The 24,220-nt window shown below is 37.2% G+C and overlaps 1 protein-coding gene across 2 annotated transcripts in view; it reads right to left on the bottom strand.

Annotated features, from left to right (window-relative positions):
• The window catches only part of LOC722294 (ovostatin-like), a 149,865-nt gene that overhangs the window by 41,734 nt on the left and 83,911 nt on the right, over positions 1-24,220 (bottom strand). For both annotated transcript variants that reach the window (XM_015151045.3, XM_077953579.1), the window contains exons 4-10: positions 20,865-20,917; positions 15,902-15,922; positions 15,153-15,321; positions 14,353-14,437; positions 5,365-5,482; positions 4,396-4,510; positions 1,810-1,919 (exon numbers count right to left, since the gene is read on the bottom strand). In XM_015151045.3, the coding sequence (XP_015006531.3) occupies positions 1,810-1,919; positions 4,396-4,510; positions 5,365-5,482; positions 14,353-14,437; positions 15,153-15,321; positions 15,902-15,922; positions 20,865-20,917 (671 nt within the window). The remainder of the gene's footprint in view (positions 1-1,809; positions 1,920-4,395; positions 4,511-5,364; positions 5,483-14,352; positions 14,438-15,152; positions 15,322-15,901; positions 15,923-20,864; positions 20,918-24,220) is intronic.

Below are 24,220 nucleotides of genomic sequence, written 5' to 3'. Positions count from 1 at the left end.
GTAAATTTCATATGTGCATTTTTTCATAATTTAAAAAATAAAAATAGTATAGAAAAACACCTGTGAGGGGGAAAGTAGTATTTAGGGAAAATTGTATAAATTTGAAAACATGGAAGTTTAACATAAGTATTTATAACAAGATGCTAGGGAAAAAAAACCAAAAGAGGTAGAAGAAAAAATATAATAAAAATAAATGATGAAATGAAAATCAATTAAAACAACATTAAAAATAAAGATAATTAACAAATTCAAAATCTAATGGGAAAAAAACACAAGCACAACTAGTAATAAAAAAGGGGAAATAAATTATGATAGATTTATTTTTTCAAATCATAAGTGAACATATTTTTATGCTCTCTATTTTAAAACCTAAATTTAAAAAGAAATAGCTAGATATAGAAACTAACACGTTATAGAAAATTCTTAGTAAACTAAAAAAGGAAAATTTTTTGACTTGATAAAGTATATCTCACAAAATTCTACAGTTACTTAGTAGGTTTATGGATTAAATTTTAAAAAGCATTCCCCAAAATATGCAAAATACAACCAGGAAGTCTACTATCATCTCTAATATTCAATTTGGAGATCTTTGGCAGTCGAATAAAACAAACAAACTAATAACAAAAACCTCAGAAGATTAAGTTGAGAAAGGAAGCTAAAATATAACACTTTCACACAAAATGCTCTTTACACAGAAAATACTTTTAAATAGCACAGAAAAGATACAGGAGACAAATGGGAAGCCAAGAAATCATCTTGGGTAACGACAACATAAGAGGGAGGAAATGTAGAATTCTCAAGTCTAGATAAAATTATTTTATATTCAGAAAAAATTTTATATTCTTTGAATGTATAATATTTCTCAGTTTTATATATTTAGTAATAGAACATGGAAATATATAAAGCAAAAATTACAAAGCAAAGAGAAAGGTTAGAAAAAATTATGGTAACATTATCCACCACTATTCAGTAAGTGAACATGTATCAAATGTATCTATTTGCCAAAGCTGTATTTCAATCTAAATTTGTTCATTAAATGACTTTTACTGAAATTTGTTTCAACAAGTCCTTTAGGTGATACTGATGCCAGTTTGAGAACTACTGCTCTGTAAGATGTAAGCCAGGCTACCCACTTTTGTATTTCTTTTTTAGTGTTCTTGTGTCAACCTAAATATTACTTCCTCAGGGAAACTTTCCATGATCATTTAGTCCAGATTTTAGCAAACTTCTTTCGTAAAGCACCATGGTCTTGGTCTCTTATTTTTTTTTATTTTTTTAAATAGTCTTTAAAAAATGTTAAAAACCACTCATTGTTCACTGGCTGTACAAGGCAGGCCTCTGTTGGATTTGCCTACAGGCTGTGGTTTGCCAATTCCTGATGCAGGGTAGTGAAATGGTCAGTATTTCACTGACATAGCACCTATCACAACTACAATAAAGAATTATTTATAAAATTATCTGTTTAATGTCTATCTCTGTTACACTATCAACTCCATAAAAGCAGTGATAATAGTGCCTCTCTACATCACCATTTTATTCCTAATACTGATGTAGACCATATAATTTATTGTCCAAACTTGGACATTTTGAGAGTGAAGTGGGATACTATTAACAGTTACAACTTGACAAAAAACATATACATCAGGACAGAACTGTGAAAATCAACAGTGTAGGTCACCCTACAGCGCTTACCACAGAGATTCCTATGTAGTAATTTCTTAAGGAATAGCTGTTGGAAGATTAATAGATAAATGAAGGAACAAATGAATGAATGAATACGGTATGTAAAAAAGTGATTGACTCTCTTACCTGACCAAAATAAGGGAGTCCCTGTTTGTAGGACATATCCATATTCTCAAAACTAATCTTCACCACTGATGAGTCGATGTATACGTACTTGGAGCCTGTAAGCTGTACACCTGCAGTCAATTGATATTATTGAGAAAATGTCACTTCCAAAAACAGCCAAACAGAGTTTCCGAAAATAAAACACAAAAGCTCACCATTCCTTCTAATAGTTTCCCTTCCCTTTCCTAAGCAGTTTTAATATATAGGTTCTTCTTCAGATGTCTTTTATAAAGAAAGTTAATCAAGATGGCACAAAATGCTTCTACCAACTGGTGTTACTGCTTTTCATAAAATACTCAATTCACTTACCATTCCTTCATGATGGATTGGTAAATGTTGATTTCTCATTATTCCTAAGTAATTAACAACATTTCTTTTACTCTCTGCTTGCCTAAAACATATGCTTTAATTTATTAATAGTAAGAATTATAATATATGTATATCATTAAAAATGGTAATGCTTAAAGAAGCAAATACAAATTACTAAACATCAGATATCCCCAAGACAACCAAAATTAACATTTTAGGCTTTTTCCTACAAGCTCAATTTACCTTTATATTTACCATTTATATTAATATGTTTGAGATTATGTGTGTGTATATGTGTACATGTACACATACACTCAATATGTGCAAATGTATATGTGGTTTTACATGTTTTTATCATTATGTTATAAGGTTTTGGCAAAAATCTTATAAAAACTTATATTTTAATGGCCACATAATTCTCCTAAAAATATAGACATATGTTATCATTTAGTAAGCCCTTTCTCCCTTCCTCCTTTTCTTTTTCCCTCTCTCTCTCTTCCCTCCCTCCCTCCCTCCCTTCCTTCCTTCCTTCCTTCCTTCCTTCCTTCCTTCCTTCCTTCCTTCCTTCCTTCCTTCCTTCCTTCCTTCTCTCCTTCCTTCTCTCCTTCCTTTCTCCCTTTCTTTCTTTCTTTTCTTTCTTTTTCTTTATTTTCTTTCACTTTCTGTTGCCCAGGCTGGAGTGTAGTGGTGCAATCATGGCTCACTACAGCCCCAACCTCCTGGGCTCAAGTGATCCTCCCACCTCAGCCCCCTGAGTAGCTGGGACTATAGCTACATGACACAACACCCAGCTAATTTTGTATGTTTTGTAGAGACGGGGTCTCACTGTGTTGCCTAGGATGGTCTCAAACTCCTAGGCTCAAACAATTCTCCTGCCTCAGCCTCTCCAAGTGCTGGGGTTATGGGTGTGAGTCACTGTGCCTGGCTATTATTTTATTATTTATTTAGTTCAGTATGACAAATATATTTAATTATCAATTAAACATTTGTTTAATACTTGAATTTCCTCTGAATGTGACAGAAACCTCTAAAACTTTGAATACTGATATAAGTACATTAGCAATTTAATACTTCATGAACAGAAATTTTGCTGAAATATCAGTTATATATGCATAAGTTTAAAAAGACTATATTAACAGAAAGAAAGTGGTCAGCACAGAGAAAAGTATTTCAAGGAATAACACTTAGCATTCTGTGCTTAAGGGGGAAGGGTTATTAGGTCCAGGAGACACAAATTAGTCATTAGAAATATTTTTGACCTGGCCCACTTGTTCATGCCTGTAATCCCTGCACTTTGGGAGGCAGAGGTGGGTGGATCACCTGAGGTCAGGAGTTTGAGACTAGCCTGGCCAACATGATGAAATCCCATCTTTACTAAAAATACAAAAAATTAGTCGGTGGTGGTAGTGGGCACCTGTAATCCCAGCTACTCAGGAGGCTGAGGCGGAAGAATTGCTTGAACCTGGTAGACAGAGGTTGCAGTGAGCTGAGATTGTGGCAGTGCACTCCAAACTGGGCAACAAGAGTGAAACTCCATCTCGAAGGAAAGAAAGAAAGAGAGAAAGAAAGAGAAAGAAAGAGAGAGAGAGAGAGAGAGGGAGGGAGGGAGGGAGGAAGGAAGGAAGGAAGGAAGGAAGGAAGGAAGGAAGGAAGGAAGGAAGGAAGGAAGGAAGGAAGGGGAGGAAGGAAGGAAGGAAGGAAGGAAGGGAAGGAAGGAAGATTTTCCTGGTTATGAGATAAAGATATTTCACTGGATTTATTTTCAGAGGCTTAGTAAAATATTCTCCCCATACTATTTTACTTCCCGTGTTTGAATTCTATGCTCACCAAACAAATTTTATCATCAACAACTACATGTCCCGATTATATTTATCGGTGGAATCATTAAGGAAAAGGGATATGCTTATATCTAAAACCAAATACTCTATATCTAAAACCTAATACTTTATATCTAAATCCTAATACTTTATATCTAAAACCAAAACCAAAACCTAAATCCATAAACCGGCATTCTTACTTCCATTGTACTCTTATTTGAACTTAATACTTGACCATCCATCAACAGGTGTGTAAAAAGTTTGGTTGATATATGAAACATTCAGAATTCAAATCATATGAACCCAGTGAAAAGCCCTCGGGGAAAAAATGACTATATTAACATTGTGTAGTTGGCAACCAGGTAACAATTCGAATGAGACAGTGATATCCATTGGGATCTGATTTCTTAGAGAGCATTACCTGTTCCATCTTCTGTAATAAGAGCATGCACTTTGAGGAAACTCCAGTATCCTTCCCGATTTAACTCAAAAGCTTCTGTGTTAATAAACTTGGAGACACAGCCATCTTTCCCTAGCTGAAAAGAACAATAAAAGAAAAGTTAAATTTTAAAAGAAGACTGTAAGAAATAGCTATAATAGGGAAAATGTGTAACCTCACTGAAGCAACTTCAAGAATATTGTATTACCCAAGTTTCAATTTTATAAAATAATCCATTGTACTTCTATAATTATATTTTCAGTTCATGTATTTATGGATTTACCTATAACTACCTTTGAATTTTTAATAAATATTAACTCTTACAATATTGTGTTTTAAAAATCTCTTCATGGTGACATTATTTTGTCAATATACAAGATAATAAACACATCCATCACTAGTCACATGTATTCACACATGATAGATCTTTTAGGAAATTCCTCCTTTGTCAGTTTGGAAAAGTTGATTCTTCTCTTTAGTGGTTAAGAACCCTGACTGATAGGGTTCCCATCTGGAGCTCCTATATACACTTATTTCCAGTGAGGATAGATTGAGAGGAAAATAATTATACATCTAACACTCTCGAATACACAGAAACATCATCATATCTCCTTGACTAAATCCACAAAGTAAAAAACAAAGACAGGACATATGTTCCCAGAAAATTGATAAGGTGTAGATTTTGATATGAAACCAAATCCATTTTTAATTAAGAATTGAAATTTACTACTCAGTTTCTGATACTATAATTTGCTTTTTGTCAGTCAATAGAAAATGAAAATTAGCATGACATAAGAGGAATATAAAATTTACAATTAGGAATAGAAATATAGAATAAAAGTATGTATTTTTAACTGTAAAAAGGGAAACAAGAAGAAAGGAAGGTAAATGGAAGGTGAGGATAAAAGGTTAATGCAAACTTATTTATAATTTTGCAGATATACCTCTTACCTGAATGGTAAAATTTTTACAGAGTGAACTGATAGGACGACCACATGAATGATAAGCAGTAGATTCTCTGCACACACTAAGTTGGACCTTCCCGTCCACAGGTTCACCATAGGTATATCTAATGGAATAATATAGCAACAATACAATTATAGAGGTCAAGGTCATTTTAAATCTGTATAAGGTTTTGAAACTTTTATTTAGTAGCTGAAACCAGCACTGTAACAACATTTAAATAGCTAGTTACCATAAATTTTATTTTCTAGAGGAAATCTAAAACAATGGTACTGACTAAAATTGAGTTGAATGCTTTAGGCAAAGATGTATTTTAAATAAAAAGGTTGAAATAGACATGTAGAAGTCATATATCTAAGTCACTAAAATACAATGTAAACAAAAAAACTAATAGTAAAGGGAAAAATACATCAGTCATTATTTCATTAAAAATAGTATTTTTTACATACTGAGCAATGGAGTATTAAAAAACAAAAAATAAAATAAAAATAACATTTTGCTTTTTAGTTTTTTGTTTTTAAACTGCTATAATGAGCATATTTTTATGGTTTTTTACTTTTAAAATGTAAATTATATTTGTTTATTTTTTATAAATGTCATTTTAAGACATGAGATTTTGGGGTCATTTCCTTCTTTTGTTTGTTTTGTTTTGGAAAGGAAGAAGAAAATTGTTTATTTTTATTTTTTTTTAAATTATGCTTTAAGTGCTGGGATACATGTGCAGAATGTGCAGGTTTTTTACATAGGTATACACGTGCCATGGTGGTTTGCTGCACCCATCAACCCGTCATCTACATTAGGTATTTCTCTTAATGCTGTCCCTCCCCTTGTCCCTCAACCCCTGACAGGCCCCAGTGTGTGATGTTCCCCTCCCTGTGCCTATATGTTCTCAGTGTTCAACTCCCACTTATGAGTGAGAACATGTGGTGTTTGGTTTTCTGTCCTTGTGATAGTTTGCAGAGAATGATGGTTTCCAGTTTCATCCATGTCCCTGCAAAGCACATGAAATCATTCTTTTTTATGGCTGCATAGTATTCCATGGTGTATATGTGCCACATTTTCTTTATCCAGTCTAGCATTGATGGGCATTTGGGTTGGTTCCAAGTCTTTGCTATTGTGAATAGTGCTGCAATAAATGTACGTGTGCAGGTGTCCTTATATTAGAATGATTTATAATCCTTTGGGTGTATACCCAGTAATGCTGGGTCAAATGGTATTTCTGGTTCTAGATTCTTGAGGAATGGCCACACTGTCTTCCACAGTGGTTGAACTAATTTACACTCCCACCAATGCTTTTACACAAAGCACTCCTATTTCTCCACATCCTCTCCAGCATCTGTTGTTTCCTGACTTTTTAATGATCACCATTTTAACTGACATGAGATGGTATCTCATTGTGGTTTTGATTTGGATTTCTCTAATGACCAGTGATGATGAGCTTTTTCTCATATGTTTGTTGGCCATATAAATGTCTTCTTTTAAGTGTCTGCTCATGTCCTTTGCCCACTTTTTGATGTGGTTATTTGCTTTTTCTTGTAAATTTGTTTAAGTTCCTTATAGATTCTGGATATTAGCCTTTTGTCAGATGGATAGATTGCAAAATTTTTCTCCCATTCTGTAGGTTGCCTGTTCACTCTGATGATAGTTTCTTTTGCTGTACAGAAGTTCTTTAGTTTAATTAGATCCCATTTGTCAATTTTGGCTTTTGTTGCAATTGCTTTTGATGTTTTAGTCATAAAGTCTTTGCACATGCCTATGTCCTGAATGGTATTGCCTAGGTTTTGTTCCAGGGTTTTTATGGTTTTAGGTCTTACATTTAAGTCTTTAATCCATCTTGAGTTAATTTTTGTATAAGATGTAAGGAAGGGGTCCAGTTTCAGTTTTCTGCATGTGGCTAGCCAGTTTTCCCAACACCATTTATTAAATAGAGAATCCTTTCCCCATTGCTTGTTTTCATCAGGTTTGTCAAAGATCAAATTGTTGCAGATGTGTGGTGTTATTTCTAAGGCCACTGCTCTGTTCCGTTGGTCTACATATCTGTTCTGGTACCAGTACCATGCTGTTTTGGTTACTGTAGTCTTGTAGTGTAGTTTGAAGTCAGGAAGCATGATGCGTGAGGCCTCTAGCTTTGTTTTTTTTTTTTTTTTTTTTGCTCTGTTGCCAGGCTGGAGTGCAGTGGTGCAGTTTCAGCTCACTGCAAACTCCACCTCCCAGGTTTAAACAATTCTCCTGCCTCAGCCTCCCAAGTAGCTGGGACTACAGGCGCATGCCACCATGCCAGGCTAATTTTTGTATTTTTAGTAGAGACAGGGTTTCCCCATGTTGGCCAGGATAATCTCAAACTCTTGACATCAGGTGATCCACCCACCTCAGCCTCCCAAAGTACTGGGATTAAAGGTGCAAGCCGCCATGCCTGACCCTCCAACTTTGGTTTTGTTTTTTTTTTTTTTTGCTTAGGATTGTCTTGACCATATGACTCTTTTTTGGTTCCATATAAAATTTAAAGTAGTTTTTTTCTAATTCTGTGAAGAAAGTCAATGTTAGTTTGATGGGAATAGCATTGTATCTATAAGTTACTTTGTGCAGTATGGCCACTTTCACAATGTTGATTCTTCCTATCCATCAGCATGGAATGTCTTTCCATTTGTTTGTGTCCTCTCTTATTTCCTTCAGCAGTGGTTTGTAGTTCTCCTTGAAGAGGTCCTTTGCATCCCTTGTAAGTTGTATTCCTAAGTATTTTATTCTCTTTGTAGAAATTGTGAATGGTAGTTTGCTCATGATTTGGCTCTCTATTTGTCTATTATTGGTGTATAGGAATGATTGTGATTTTTGCACATTGATTTTGTATCCTGAGACTTTGCTGAAGTTGCTTATCAGCTTAAGGAGTTTTTGGGTTGAGATGATGGGGTTTTCTAAATATACAGTCATATCTTCTGCAAACAGAGACAATTTGACTTCCTCCCTTCTTATATGAATACGCTTTCTTTCTCTTGCCTGATTGCCCTGGCCAGAGCTTCCAATACTATGTTGAATAGAAGTGGCAAAAGAGGGCATCCTTGTCTTGTGCCAGTTTTTAAAAGGAATGCTTTCAGCTTTTGCCCATTCAGTGTGATTTTGGCTGTGGGTTTGTCAGAAATAGCTCTTATTATTTTGAGATATGTTCCATCAATACCTAGTATATAGAGAGTTTTTAGCATGAAGGAGTGTTGAATTTTATCAAAGGCCTTTTTTGCATCTATTGAGATAAATCATGTGGTTTTTGTCATTGGTTCTGTTTATGTGATGGATTGCGTTTATTGATTTGCATATGTTGAACCAGCCTTGACTCCCAGGGATGAAGTTGACTTGATCATGGTGGATAAGCTTTTTGATGTGCTGCTGGATTCTGTTTGCCAGTATTTTATTGAGGATTTTTGCATCGATGTTCATCAGGGATATTGGCCTGAGATTTTCTTTTTGGGTGTGTGTCTCTGCCAGTTTTCAGTATCGGGATGATGCTGGCCTCATAAAATGAGTTAAGGAGGAGTCCCTCTTTTTCTATTGTTTGGAATAGTTTCAGAAGGAATGGTACCAGCTCTTCTTTGAACCTCTCATAGAATTCAGCTGTGAATCTGTCTGGTCCCGAATTTTTTTGGTTGGTAGGCTATTAATTACTGCCTCAAATTCAGAACTTGTTATTGGTCTATTCAGGGATTCAACTTCTTCCTGGTTTAGTTTTGAGAGGGTGTATGTATCCAAGAATTTATCCATTTCTTCTAGATTTTCTAGTTTATTTGCATAGAGGTGCTTATAGTATTCTCTGATGGTAGTTTGTATTTCTGTGGGAGGAGTGGTGATATCCCCTTTATCATTTTTTATTGCATCTATTTGATTCTTCTCTCTTTCCTTCTTTATTAGTCATGCTAGCAGTCTATTTTGTTGATTTTTTCAAAAAACCAGCTCCTGGATTCATTGATTTTTCGAAGGGTTTTTCATATCTCTATCTCCTTCAGTTCTGCTCTGATCTTAGTTATTTCTTGTCGTCTGCTAGCCTTTGAATGTGTTTGCTCTTGCTTCTCTAGTTCTTTTAATTGTATGTTAGGGTGTTGATTTTAGATCTTTCCCACTTTTGCCTGTGGGAATTTAGTGCAATAAATTTCCCTCTAAACACTTCTTTAGCTGTGTTCCAGAGATTCTGGTACGTTGTGTCTTTGTTCTCAGTGGTTTCAAAGAACTTCTTTATTTCTGTCTTAATTTCGTTGGGTACCCAGTAGTCATTCAGGAGCAGGTTGTTCAGTTTCCATGCAGCTGTGTGGTTTTGAGTGAGATTCTTAATCCTGAGCTCCAATTTGATTGCACTGTGGTCTGATAGACTGTTTGTTATGATTTCCATTCTTTTGCATTTGCTGAGGAGTGCTTTACTTCCAATTATGTGGCCAATTTTAGAATAAGTGTGATGTGGTGCTGACGAGAATGTATATTCTGTTGATTTGGGCTGGAGAGTTCTGTAGATGTCTATTAGGTTCACTTGGTCCAGAGCTGATTTCAAGTCCTGAATATCCTTGTTAATTTTCTGTCTCGTTAATCTGTCTAATATTGACAGTGGGGTGTTAAAGTCTCCTGCTATTATTGTGTGGGAGTCTAAGTCTCTTTGTAGGTCTTTAAGAACTTGCTTTATGAATCTGGATGCTCCTGTATTGGGTGCATATATATTCAGGATAGTTAGCTCTTCTTGTTGCATTGATCTCGTTACCATTATATAATGCCCTTCTTTGTCTTTTTTGATCTTTGTTGGTTTAAAGTCTGTTTTATCAGAGACTAGGATTGCAAACCCTGCTTTTTTTTTCTTTCCATTTGCTTGGTAAATCTTCCTCCTTCCCTTTATTTTGAGACTATGGGTGTCTTTGCACCTGAGATAGGTCACCTGAATACAGCACTCCGATGGGTCTTGACTCGTCATCCAATTTGCCAGTCTGTGTCTTTTAATTGGGGGCACTTAGTCCATTTACATTAAAGGTTAATATTGTTATGTGTGAATTTGATCCTGTCATTATGATTGATGCCAGCTGGTTATTTGCCCATTAGTTGATGCAGTTTCTTCATAGTGTTGATGGTCTTTACATTTTGGTTTGTTTTTGCAGTGGCTGGTACCGGTTGTTCCTTTCTATGTTTAGTGCTTCTTTCAGGAGCTCTTGTAAGGCAAGCCTGGTGGTAACAAAATCCCTCAGCATTTGCTTGTCTGTAAAGGATTTTATTTCTCCTTCACTTATGAAGCTCAGTTTGGCTGGATATGAATTTCTGGGTTAAAAATTCTTTCCTTTAAGAATGTTGAATATTGGCGCCCACTCTCTTCTGGCTTGCAGGGTTTCTGCAGAGAGATCCACTGTTAGTTTGATGAGCTTCCCTTTGGGGTTAACCGGACCTTTCTCTCTGGCTGCCCTTAACATTTTTTCCTTCATTTCAACCTTGGTGAATCTGACGATTATGTGTCTTGGAGTTGCTCTTCTCAAGGAGTATCTGTGTGGTGTTCTCTGCATTTCCTAAATTTGAATGTTGGCCTGTCCTGCTATGTTGGGGAAGTTCTCCTGGATAATATCCTGAAGTCTGTTTTCCAACTTGGTTCCACTCTCCCCATCACTTTCAGGTACACCAATCAAACGTAGGTTTGGTCTTTTCACATAGTCCCATATTTCTTGGAGGCTTTGCTCATTCCTTTTCATTCTTTTTTCTCTAATCTTGTCTTCAAGCTTTATTTCATTAAGTTGATCTTCAATCTCTGATATCCTTTCTTCCATTTGATCAATTTGGCTATTGATACTTGTGTATGCTTCATGAAGTTTTCATGCTGTGTTTTTCAGCTCCAATAGGTCATTTCTGTTTTCTAAACTGGTTATTCTAGTTAGCAATTCTTCTAACCTTTTATCAAGGTTCTTATCTTCCCTGCATTGGGTTAGAACATGCTCCTTTAGCCCGGAGGAGTTTGTTATTACCCACCTTCTGAAGCCTACTTCTGTCAGTTCATCAAACTCATTCTCCGTCCAGTTTTGTTCCCTTGCTGGCGAGGAGTTGTGATACCTAGGCAAACAGGGTTTGGAGTGGACCCCCAGCAAACTCCAGCAGACCTGCAGAAGAGGGGCCTGACTGTTACAAGGAGTTTCTGTCCTCTTGAAGCTGTCTACATGAAATTAATAATTCTGTGACAATTTAAATAGACAGTCTTCCATGTGAGCTGCCTTTTGATTTTGAGGTTTGGAGAGATGTCCAAAAAATAAGAAAATCTTGCTTTTTCCCCTCTCCTCTTTAGAAGAGGCATTCTGCTTTATGGAATTTTCAGCCTTTTTGTGCTGGTTTTTCCTCATTTTCATGGATTTCCTTCCTTCCTTCCCTCCCTCTCTCTCTCTCTCTCTTTCTTCTTTCACACAGTTTTGCTCTTGTTGCCCAGGCTGGAGTACAATGGCAATCTCGGCTCACTGCAACCTCCGCCTCCCAGATTCAAGCAATTCTCCTGTCTCAGCTTCCTGAGTAGCTGGGATTACATGTGTGTGCCACCACACCCAGATAATTTTGTATTTTTAGTAGTAACAGGGTTTCTCCATGTTTGTCAGGCTGGTCTCAAAATCCCGACCTCAGGTTATCCACCTGCCTCAGTCTTCCAAAGTGCTGGGATTACAGACATGAGCCACCACTCCTGGCTATCTTTGTGGATTTATCTACCTTTGGTCTTTGCTGTTGGTGACCGTTAGATGGAATTTTTGTGTGGTTGTCCTTTTTGTTGACGTTGATGCTGATGTTATTGCTTTCTGTTTGTTGGTTTTCCTTCTTACGGTCAGGCCCCTCTTCTGCAGGTCTGCTGGAGTTTGCTGGGGATCCACTCCAGACCCTGTTTGCCTGGGTATCACCAGCAGAGGCTGCAGAACAGCAAAAATTGCTGCCTGCTCCTTTCTCTGGAAGCTTTGTCCCAGAGGGGCACCCACCAGATGCCAGCCGGAGTTCTCCTGTATGAGGTGTCTGTCGACCCCTGCTGGAAGGTGTCTTCCTGTCAGGAGGCATGGGTCCCTGATGCACTTGAGGAGGCAGTCTGTCCCTTAGCAGAACTTGAGCACTGTGCTGGGAGATCCGCTGCTCTCTTCAGAGCCAGCAGGCAGGAACATTTAAGTCTGCTGAAGCTGCTCCCGCAGCTGCTTCTTCCCCCAGGTACATGGGAGTTTTATCTATAAGCCCCTGACTGAGGCTGCTTCCTTGCTTTCAGAGATGCTGTGCCCAGAGAGGAGGAATCTAGAGAGGTAGTTTGGCTACAGCAGCTTTGCAGCTCCACAGTGGGCTCCAATTATATTTATTTTTAATTACATGGAAGTACACAAATATTTGTTCATTGTTAAAAAATTTAAATAGGTAGAAAGAGCAAAGAACAAAATTGCTTGTAAGGAATGACAGTAGATTCCTCTGGGCTGCATTTTATGACAATTTCTCAATTTCATCTTCCAAATTACTAATTCTCTCTTCAGCATCATCCATCCTTCTAGTCAGCCTTTCTACACATATATTTTTAAATTAATAATATGCTTAATTCCAAGGTCTTTAATTATTTTTAAAGTTACACTATTGACTCGTATCTGAGTATATAAATTTTACTTATTTCTAAATTTTTTTCAGATTGATGTTCAACAGTTTTCTCAGGTATATATTGCTATTTTGTTTTATTTGTTTAATACCTTGATTTCAAGTCTTTAGACTCTTCAACCATTTAGTAATTCATGCTTATGTTTTGGGATTCCCAGCTGGCTTGTCCTAGAGTGCTTTATTTCAATTATGCAATACTTCTCCAGTAAAAATGACACAGGAGCCAACACACAGCCACTGTGATAGGGAAGTCCCTAAATATTTGGGCTTTGGGGATTTCTGTTACTCAGGGGATTTTCCAGCAATGCTGGCAATTCCCTGCCTCTACGATCCAACTACAATGAGACATTTCAGTCTCTGCCTTTTCTGTATTCTCCCACTCCAACTCTGGAGGTGAAGCACAAGGTAGTGACAACAAAAAGGTAGCTATGTTTCTTGACTCTTACAGGCTTCCAGCCTAAAGTAGACACAGGAAGGAGGACAGGTAAAGCTTTCACCTTAAAGTTTGGCATGGAATTTTAGATTACTGCAATGAAGCTCTCCTAATAACTAGAAATTACCAGGTCACTTTTCATTTTTAATTATGCAAAATTAAAAGGAAAAGTAGTACACATGAGTCAGGGAAAGAATGAATCCTCACATCAGGTCTGAGGAGACAAAGTTTTATGTTTGCACCCTGGCTGTCTTTGCTGGTTACATAAACTCTGTGAATGTTGCTTAACTTAACCTGACCTGCTTCACTGCTACTCCTGCCACACATTAATCCTCAACATTTGCCCCTAAGTCCCTGTCTGCCCTTAGTATCCTCTATACTGTGCCCTGCCATTACCCTAAAGCCACTTGTAACTCTTATAGCAGTTTTCTCCATGATACGTCGTGAGTTTCAGTTTTCTTTTATAATCATGTAATACATAAAGATTGAATTGAGAAATCATCATAAACAGAAGTTATTGTCCAGTGGAAATTTCTGGGAGATGGAACGTTCTATGTTTTATGTCTATGCTCTCCAATTCAGTGGCCACTAGTCACATGTGACAGCTTGAAATGTGGCTAGCACAACTGAATATTTAATTTTAATTAAAACTTAAGTAACCACATATGGTCAGTGGCTACTGTATTGGCTGGTGCAAAATAATATGTTATGATGTAAAAAAGATAGTAGTCAGTTGTCTTAAACAGTTACATAAAACCACATATCATAACATGCATTAAAATAATTATAGATGCATGGAAGAATTCATAAAAATCAGCAAAATAATTTCATACCGTGTTTTTCCCTTACCTTCACACATTTATATTTTACTTCCTTTTAGCCATCTACCCATTCTAATATCTTTCTGTGAATGCATTATTCTATTATGTACAGTTTCAACTTACAAGGCACAGACATTCACTTTGAATTCAGAGTCCACTACTAAGATATTTTCTGGTGCATCCACAGTCATTTGAAATTTGGGTAACACTGCCAGTAAAAAAAAAAAAAAAAAAAAAAAAAAGTATATATTATATTATAATGTATATATTATGTATTATTAACAGAACTATTATTAACATAAATACATATTAACATAAATACATTCATACAAAACAATTGTTTCTCCTTTACAAACCATCGACCTTTGCTTATGTTTGCCATTAATAAACAGTGTGAGGAGGACACTGAAGTGCATAAGACTGGATTTTGGAATTGGATAGAAAAATGCATATTTTGAATTCTAAATTCATCACTTTTCAGGTGTTGAACTTGGGAAAGTGTTTCTCAATGTCTTCATTTTTAAAAAAGTAATAATGATACTACAATAAAAATTTTATGAAGATTTTAGGAGAAATTATGAAGGGACTAATGGCTAACGTATGACTAATGTTAATTCCATTCTTTTCATAAGAAGTGCTTTACATCCCAGAAACTATCATATAAAATAGAATCCAGATACTACAAAAGGAAGATAGAATAGATAACCTAGGTCAACAGAGAATTGCAGGAAGATTATGGGCTGAACTAGGAGATAAAAATCAAAGTAGATGGAGAACCCTAAAATAGTAACAGAGGACAAGGAAAGAGGAAAGGAAGAGATACTCACTTGAGAATTTGTTATTTAATAATCCTGCCCTTGCAAAATTGAAAAGATTTTGTAATTTTTTATTAATAGGTAATATTTTCGTTGCTATTTATTTACCATATTCTTCCACAGAGAAGGAGTGATACGTTTTCTTCTCATTGAGCATCTCCACGGTGATTCCATACCATCCAAGGATGGGCTCTGAGATTAACTGGAAGGAAAGTTGTAGAATTCCTCCCACAGACTCCTCATTCACCCACTGTTGTATTCGGTTGCCTTCTGGATCCTAAGAATAAGAAAGTAGATTTTTGCATGCTGGATGTTTTTATTCATTATAAAGTTTCAGCGAGGTGCTTCCTACTTAGGTTTCTAACCTACTTAAGATTCAAAACATGAGTGTGTCCTTACATTCCCCAAGGAGACTTGGTTACTTTCCTATCTGGGGTCACATAGGTGTATATTATAACACTTAGTATATTTTAGAGCTAGCTGTGATTTTTTTACGTTTATTTTCTGTGTCAATCTCTGTGTCAATTTCTTAAAGGCGGGCCATATTTTATCCCCAGTGCATTAAACATTAAGTATAAATTTATATATATTCAACAACTAAGCATTAAATTAAATACAGTCATAGTTGCCCATTGTCTATATCATTATTATCTATATTAATGGGTGCATGCTAATATGAATCACATTGTGGTGGGGGTGGAAACCTATTTCTGTCCTCTTGAGACTGTCTACATGAAATTAATAATTTTGTGACCATTTAAATAGACAGTCTTCCCTGTGAGCTGCCTTTTGATTTTGAGGTTTGGAGACACGTTCAAAAAATGAGAAAACAATTCTTCAACTAGTAGTTATCTTACCTGAAGGGTGATCACTGGATACTGAAATAAAAATAAAAATAATGTTATTATATGAACTCAAAGGTTTTTTTCTAGATGCGTGAAGAGGTTAATTATAAATCTATTATTAAGCAAAGAAACAAGCACATTTAGGACAACCCAAACAAATACTGATTTCTGACTGAAAGTTTGAATATCTGTTGATTATACTGAGACTCATCTGCCTAGTTTTCAAGAATTTTCATTTACTTCTCTCTCTTTCACAACACACACCCTGCAGTCTCAGTAAGCAACCCTGCCCTTGGGTCTTTCCAACATAATAAAAATGCCCTCTTACATGAATAATAACTTCCTTATCGACAAATTCGTGGTCAGTCTTCACTCTGACAGTTGCAATGTTTTACACTGCTGGTTGCCTCTTTTTGAAATGCTTCAATTTTTATTTCTGTATCTAGCACTAATTTTTTTTGTCTTAGATTACTGACCATTCCTATACTCCACCATTTCCTTATCAGACAAGTAAATAAATGTAGACATTTGCCCAAGTTTCCCTTGCAGAGTCTCCTCTCCTTCATCCTTCTCCTTCCACCTCTTTGTATCTCCTCTCAGTTCTCTCCATGTTTGCTACTCTTGCCCCCTCTAAACCTATAGTCAACAGTTTGACTTTCATCCCTTAGTGTTTTCTCTCAGGACCTTAAAACTAACAAGTTGAAATTAAAGACTCCCAGGCCAGAAGCCCTCATGTGAATAGGCTGATGAAAATTTTTAAAATGAGTACGTAGGGTCTTTTGCCCACTCCCCAAGTTGCCAAGTGCTCCTTCCCACTAATTGCAGCTTTCATTCACTAATAAAACATAATGTGTCTGGAGACAGGAATAGGATTCATAAACCTTGTCCAGAATTCTTGTAACTGAGAAATAGAACAGTTGGATTAAGGGCCTCACTTGTTATTCTAAATTCATGGAATTGAATCTCGATGAAATATTGAGATGGTATTGAAGAAATACTGCTGCATCATTAACTCAAGCATTAAGAGAGGTAGAGCTTCTCATGAGATTTCCTCATAGGAAGAAAATGAAGAATATATTACCCAAAGGTGCCATGGGAAGACGTTAACCATTTGGATGAGATTCTAATAATGAGAAATGAACGTAGAGTACTGTCCCTTTTTGTTTGCTATTTGCAATGAATGCAGATGGCTTCAACTGTGTTCAACAAATTGAGTTTTTATTACTTAATTTGTCTTTTTTAATTAGTTTTTTTTTTTAACTGATCTTGGTCTATTTCAAAAAACCAGTGAGCAAGAACCTAATAAAACCACATTTTCATTGTTCTAAGCTGCTTGATTTTTTTCCAAAAACAATTATTAAAATGAGGCTGATTCTGCTCTAGTCACTAAGGACCGTCTGCACTAAATCTTGTATAAACCAGTCAAGAACCAATACAACAACTCCTTCATGTCCCCTTCTGGTTCATACTACCTCCCTAAAAAGAGGGCCTCTATTTAGAAGACAAGTAGTTCCAGGTCTTAAGATATGTTTCAAGAAAGATCTGAAACTTCTTGATGTAAATGAAACTTTCTGGAAAAAATATGTTTGAATATTCTACAAAACACTGACCTAAAGGAAAAGAAAGTCACCATCAGTAATGAAATTGCAGAAAATGAAAGAAAAGACTGATGTAAGATTTGGGCAGAAGAAACTAGGTATATGCTGTATATCTTGGCTCATTTGATAATGACCCAAGTTGCATCATTACTATATTTTGATTATGTAGTCCAATTTATTATGAATGCCCAAATCTCATAGGCCAGCCATGCATTGAATCTATTTATTTAAATGGAATACTGAATCGGATAATATCCAGCAATTAGAAACACTGGCTTGGAAAGATAAAACCACATGATCTCTTAGCTGCCATCATTTTTGGAACTGCTACATCAATTTCCATCTCTATACATAAACACATGCAATTTGCTGTGCCATGGAAACTCCATGCCATAAACATTTGGTACAAATGTCTTCTTATCTATGACCCATATTTGAAGGAACAGTCCATTAATCCTGTTGTTCTTATGCAAATGTAGTTATTATCAAGCAGAGAGTTGGATAATCATATTTTGCCTAATTGATAATAATAAGTCAACAATGAGGGGTGAGAACTAACAAGGGAATTACGATACTGTTGCAGCTGCTTTGATTTTCAAGGAGCCCTTTACTTCCCCATGGTGCTTCCAATCGAGGATGATTGTCAAAGGATTGCAGTAGAAATTCTCACTGCTTTGGTTAAATAGAGGAGTGGCATTCTTAGAAATAGAAGCTTCAACCATGAGCCAAGGAGAACAGGAAGCACACGCTATCTTATAGAAGTGATTTTGGATTTAGATTAATACAAGGTATTTGGGGCACTAAAAATTAGATTCCTGCTCTGGAAATTAAAATTAAGCAACAATCTAGTGAATGTAGCATAACTATAGAAGATGGGGAAAGGAGGTGGATTAAAAGTGATGACGTCTTAAATATGTTAAGGATGAAGTACAATTTGGACGGAGGAAAAGGCAGTAACAGAGAAACCATCTGTACTGCTTCTTTCTGTAAGCTTAAGAAGCTTTTTCGTAACTGCGTTCAGTTGAGAGATTGACCTAAGAGACCACAAAAGAATGCTTAGTTCTAACAGGTTTCTAAACTACATGAAATGAAATTTATCAAGTATCCTGTTGTAAAGACTTCAGTCTTTTCCAGGTTACGATTCGTTGTCTTTTGACTGTTTTCACTATTAATCACCTTTGTTCTCAGATTGTCTCTAGCAGGGTTGTAGTTGCCTACTGAAATACTGTCTTAGACTACCATCACCATGTTCCTGCTCTGTATTTAGTTCCTTAACTGTACATCAGTGTCTATGAAATAACTTCTCTGAATTTCCCATTAGGGAAAATGAGGCAGCGTCACTTTCCCTAATGGGTAGCAACACTTCCCCCTTTACTATCCCTGCATAAATAAAGAGCAATATCTGGAAAAATTGGAAGGGGTCCTGGAACACATCCTCAGTCAAGCTATTTCTCTGCTCTACACACAAACTGCTCCTCTATGACCAACTGTAATTCAGGTGCCTACACAACATAGCACCAAGCCTACTTTCCAAATTGTTTTTCAACATGACCTTTTTTTTTTTTTTTTTTTTTTTTTTGAGACGGAGTCTCACTCTGTCGCCCAGGCTGGAGAGCAGTGGCCCGATCTCGGCTCACTGCAAGCTCTGCCTCCTGGATTCATGCCATTCTCCTGCCTCAGCCTCCCGAGTAGCTGGGACTACAGGCGCCTGCCACCACGCCCGGCTAGTTTTTTGTGTGTTTAGTAGAGACAGGGCTTTAGCGTGTTAGCCAGGATGGTCTCGATCTCCTGACCTCATGATCTGCCCGCCTCGGCCTCCCAAAGTGCTGGGATTACAGGCTTGAGCCACCGCGCCCGGCCCTTCAACATGACTTTCTATATTTGTTATAAGTTTCAGCAAAGCTGGGTTATGACTATTCCCTAAATCCTCTTGATTCTCTACCCACATGCCTTCACTACCATTTTTTCTCTGCCTACAGTATCTTCTAGGCCTAATTTATACATTTGGTCATCTCTGTTCCCTAAGGAGTGTCTTGATTTCACCTACCCTGTGACATCTGTATCAGGCATGGCCAATGCTTCCCCCTTCGATCCCTTTTTCTGGTTCTTTCCAACTACCCCCAGCTCCATTGTGTTTTACTTCTAACAGCTTTCACCTGTGAACTTTTTGAGAGGCCTGTTTTGGGGCCTGGTGGTAAGTTCTTAGGGGTTTACTCCTATGTTGTGGGGGTGCCCAGAGCCAATAACTGCCTGATGCTGGAGTACAAAAGCCCAGCTTTGGTTCCTAAAGTGGAACGAACTCTGAAGTGTAATTTACACTCCAGAGCTTCCTGCCAGTCAGGCGAAGACTTTGCTCAAAATCAATTGCATCCATGCTTGGTTTCCTCCCCTCCCCTGCCCTGCTTCTCTCCACTCTCTTACTGGTTTCTCCTGGCAGCACTTTCCATAATTCAGTTGTCCATTTTTCCCTCTCTCAGAATCTCACTCTGGAGAAGCTGGCCTGAGATAAAACCTCTCCTGGTAACTCCAAATACAAAGCAGCCGTAATGCTAAATTCACTGGTCATGTAATTCACTCATTCAGTCATTATAAAGTATTATTGTGACTCGGCTCACTGGCTCATGCCTGTAATGCCAGCGCTTTAGGAGGCCAAGGCAAGAGGATTGCTTGAGGTCAGGAGTTTGAGAACAGCCTGGGCAACATAGCAAAACCCTGTCTCCACAAAAAATAAAAAAAATTAACTGGGCATGATGCTGCTGCCAGTAGTCCAAGCTACCTGGGGGACTGGGGCAGGAGGATCGCTTGAGCCCAGAAGTTAAGGCTGGTGAGTTATAATGGCACCACAGCACTCCAGTCTGGGCAACAGAGCAAGACTCCATCTCTAAAATACATAAATAAATAAAATATTCATTCTATATAACATTACTCATTCACTCAATACATAATTTAATAATGGTATAATATTAAGAGCCTACTATCTGCCATATCCTATTCTTCCAGATGTCAGGAATATAGTCATGCATGTTGCTTCATTTATGTTCTTCTCCAACAACCTCTGTTCTAATGTAATCATTCTGGGAACAGAAAGAGTATCTTCTGTATCTTTGTGTCTCGGCTTACCTAGCACAGTGCTTTATAAGTGGTCAGCATTCAGTAAATTACAGACTTTTATCTGTAATTAGGAAATATATTTAATTGTGTTGACCAGAGAGAGTGAGGAAGAAGAAAAAAGGAAAAAGTTTGATGGTAAGGGAGGAATACATAGGCTAATAAGAATGTAAAACCAGTAACTTAGACTGGCCTGCCTCATTTTCATGGATTAATTTTAAGAAGCAAAACCATGCACAAATACCTACCTCTTTCTAGCTATAACTTACCATTTCATCAAGTGGTTTCAAATGATCATCCAGAGACACAACTCGAAACATCACTGAAGAAAGAAAGAAAGGTGATGTAATGAAAGTATTTACCTTTTGTGTCATCACCGCTTTCTTCCTACATTGATTAACTTAGGTGAATCGAAAAGCACTAAGTTACTACTGCCTGTGATGAGGAGTTACACGCACATCTTATGTAAGACATATCGGATCCCTGGGTTACCAGGTTGAGCTTATTAAGTTATACTGCCAAGAAAGGGTTCAGTAAAAGAACTTTTTGTCTTTCTTTTGTACTTCTATCTCTGCTTTATCTTTCTCCTCTTATGCATTCTCACAACATGTGCTCAGGCTGCCTAATGACTTCACTAAAGAAATGAAAGCCAGAGGAGGCGGGTCACTTAACTATTAGTACAATTCCTCACAGAGATTACATGCATACGTATGCATACTTAGTGTGTGCTTTTTCTGTATATCCCTCATCAACCAATGCCCTTATTCCCTTAACCCGCAGTGGAAGCACCTGCAATCAGCTGTATTCTCCCACTCTCACATTCTTATCCATCTGTGTCCTATCCCCGAGTTGGTTCTCAGCCTGATGGACCTTGTCAAACTCATGTTACTATGCTGTCAGTAAACTTCATTCTCTTTTGAAGATGTTTCTCTCTACCCCTATTTCTCTCGCAAAACTCTCGATTTCTTTTTTGCTTTGAGGTTGCCTCTCTCCCTCTAGGTCTCCCTCTAGGTCTCTATAGTGGAGACCTCTCATCTTCCACATGGCTTGAGAAGGGAAATAAGTAACTTCCTAGTTCACAACTCCAACAAAACATTTTTTTCTTGCATTTTAATTCAAAAGAGAGAAATTATTATTTGAGATGCCACTAGTTTCAGAAAATTTATTCCTGTTGATGTCATCTAATGACTTTCTGGTTCTGTCATAGAATGTCACCTGGCTAATGGTCTTCCTTTCTACTGCTTAGATGTCATGGGAAGTTTTGATAGGCTTTAAGGGAAATGAAGATTCTTGTCAAAATTGGTATTGGCCATCATACCAGAGTCAGTGTATTTTGGAAAAAATGTCATTTGCTGATGACAAGACTATGTTGTCATCTGTCTATATATACTTTCTGTCCCTTTGTGTTTTCAGGTTCATTTAGAGTTCAACTTTGTTAATCTCATTCTTCCAGATTATTGACCCTCTCCTGGCTTCAATTCATTTATTCACACATTAATTTTTAACATCTTTATTTGATAACCTATTTCATAATTCTATTCATATGTATGTGCAAGTATGGGTGTCAAATGCTGACTTTAAAAAAAAAAAAAAAAAGACTTGCTGTTTGGGTATCACAGAATTCATAAGATTGGCTGAGAAATGCTGATCCCATCATAGCTCATGGTTTAAATGTGGTCTCTATATTGATGGTTCTTCAAATTCATATCTTCAGCCCTTTTTTCTCTTTTCTTTTTCTTTCTTTTTTTCTTTTTTGAGACAGGGTCTCACTCTCATCACTCAGGCTGGAGTGCAGTGGTGCAAGCTCGGCTCACTGCAGCCTCAACTTTCCAAGCTCAGGTGATCCTCCCACCTCAGCCTTCCAAGTAGCTGGAACTACTTTGCCCCACCACACCTGGCTAACTTTTTTGTAATTTTAGTAGAGGTGGGTTTTCAACATGTTGCCCAGGCTTATTGTGAACTCCTGGGCTCAAGTAATCTGCCTGCCTTGATTTCCCAAAGTGCTAGGACTACAGGCATGAGCAACTGCACCTGGCCCTGCCCTTTCTTCTTACCTAAAGTTTCATAAATACTGCTTCCTGCTTGACATATCTGCCTGAATATTTAGAAGATATCTCACCCTTAGTGTGCCCAAAAATGTAATCCTGATTTCTTTCCCCTTGCCCTACACTTCCTTATTTTAGTAAATGACAATTCTGTCCAGGTGTTTAGGCTAGAAATTTTGGACTCATTCTTATTCCCTCATTCTTATCATCCCCTCATTCTCATTCCCTCTTTATATTACACTCTACATCAAAACATACCTTAAAGATATTACCTGCTATTTCTCTTGCCCAGAATGATTTTCCCCACCCATGGTAGACATCCTCACTTCATTCAGGTCTCTGCTTAATTATCTCAACACATTTTTTCCCTCTAGTTTTAATCTTTTCACCTACTTCATTAGCTCTGTCATTTAAAACTAGAATTCTGGCTGGGTGCGGTGGCTCACGCCTGTAATCCCAGCACTTTGGGAAGGCGGGGGGGGGTGCCGATCACAAGGTCGGAAGTTCGAGACCAGCCTGGCCAATATGGTGAAACTGCATCTCTACTAACAAAATACAAAAAAAAAATTAGACGGACTTGGTGGCAAACATCTGTAATCCCAGCTACTCAGGAGGCTGAGGCAAGAGAATTGCTCGAACCTGGGAGTTGGAGGTTGCTGTGAGCTGAGTTTGCCCCACTGCACTCCAGCCTGGGCAACAGAGCAAGACTCTGTTTCAAAAAAAAAAAAAATAGATTTCTCTTTAACTCCAAAACTGTCCCTGTCTTTGTTCAAGATGTAATCATCTCGTGTTTGGACTCTCACAACTGTCACTAACTGGATCACTGCCATTTGTGTGGCCATAACTTAGCTAATCTTTCTTTGGTTATCAGAGCCACTTTCTGAAGACTAAATCTTATCTTGAATCTTCTCTGATGAAAACCTCCCATTGCACAAAAGCCAGTGTCTTCATAACTTAATGTGTAGCGAGTCACACGTTACTTTTTGTGAAGTTCCGACCTGGCCTTCTACTGCAGCCTCCTCTCCAGCCATTCCCACCGAGCCTCCTAACCTGAAGCTATACACTATCCCTTACCTGCGGTAATTTCATCATGAGTACTGACTTTACTTCTGTCATAGTTATTTCTATAATAGCCCTTTCCTTCTCACACAGAGGGGCTACCTTCCCTTCTACCCTGACACTGGAAGCTTGAATAGCCCTTCTTTAATTCTCCCAGACACAACTAGAATCTGCTTTGCTGAAGACTTTGTACATCAGTCAAGTACCTTATCCCTTCTTACTCTAAATGCATTCCTGTATATCCTCTTTGATATACTTATTTTTTAATAACTGAAGAATTAGCCACTTTCTATTCTATCTGTTTACTATACTTTTTCATATTTTGTTCATGCCACTATATAGCAGTTAATATATTGCATTATAAATACTGTGAACTTCCCTGGTGAGTTTCTCGTTTATCAATTTTGTATTACTCTGCACTTTTATATTGCTACAGTGTATCATATTAAAATATTAAAATATGAAGATTGTACCAGATGTTTTACTATCATATAATCTATTATTTATTTGAAGGGCAGATT

This window comes from Macaca mulatta, chromosome 11 (assembly GCF_049350105.2).
Source record: "Macaca mulatta isolate MMU2019108-1 chromosome 11, T2T-MMU8v2.0, whole genome shotgun sequence".
Lineage (NCBI taxonomy): Eukaryota > Metazoa > Chordata > Mammalia > Primates > Cercopithecidae > Macaca > Macaca mulatta.
The sequence above is the reverse complement of the archived record's forward strand: the minus strand, read 5'-3'. Positions and strand labels throughout refer to the sequence as shown.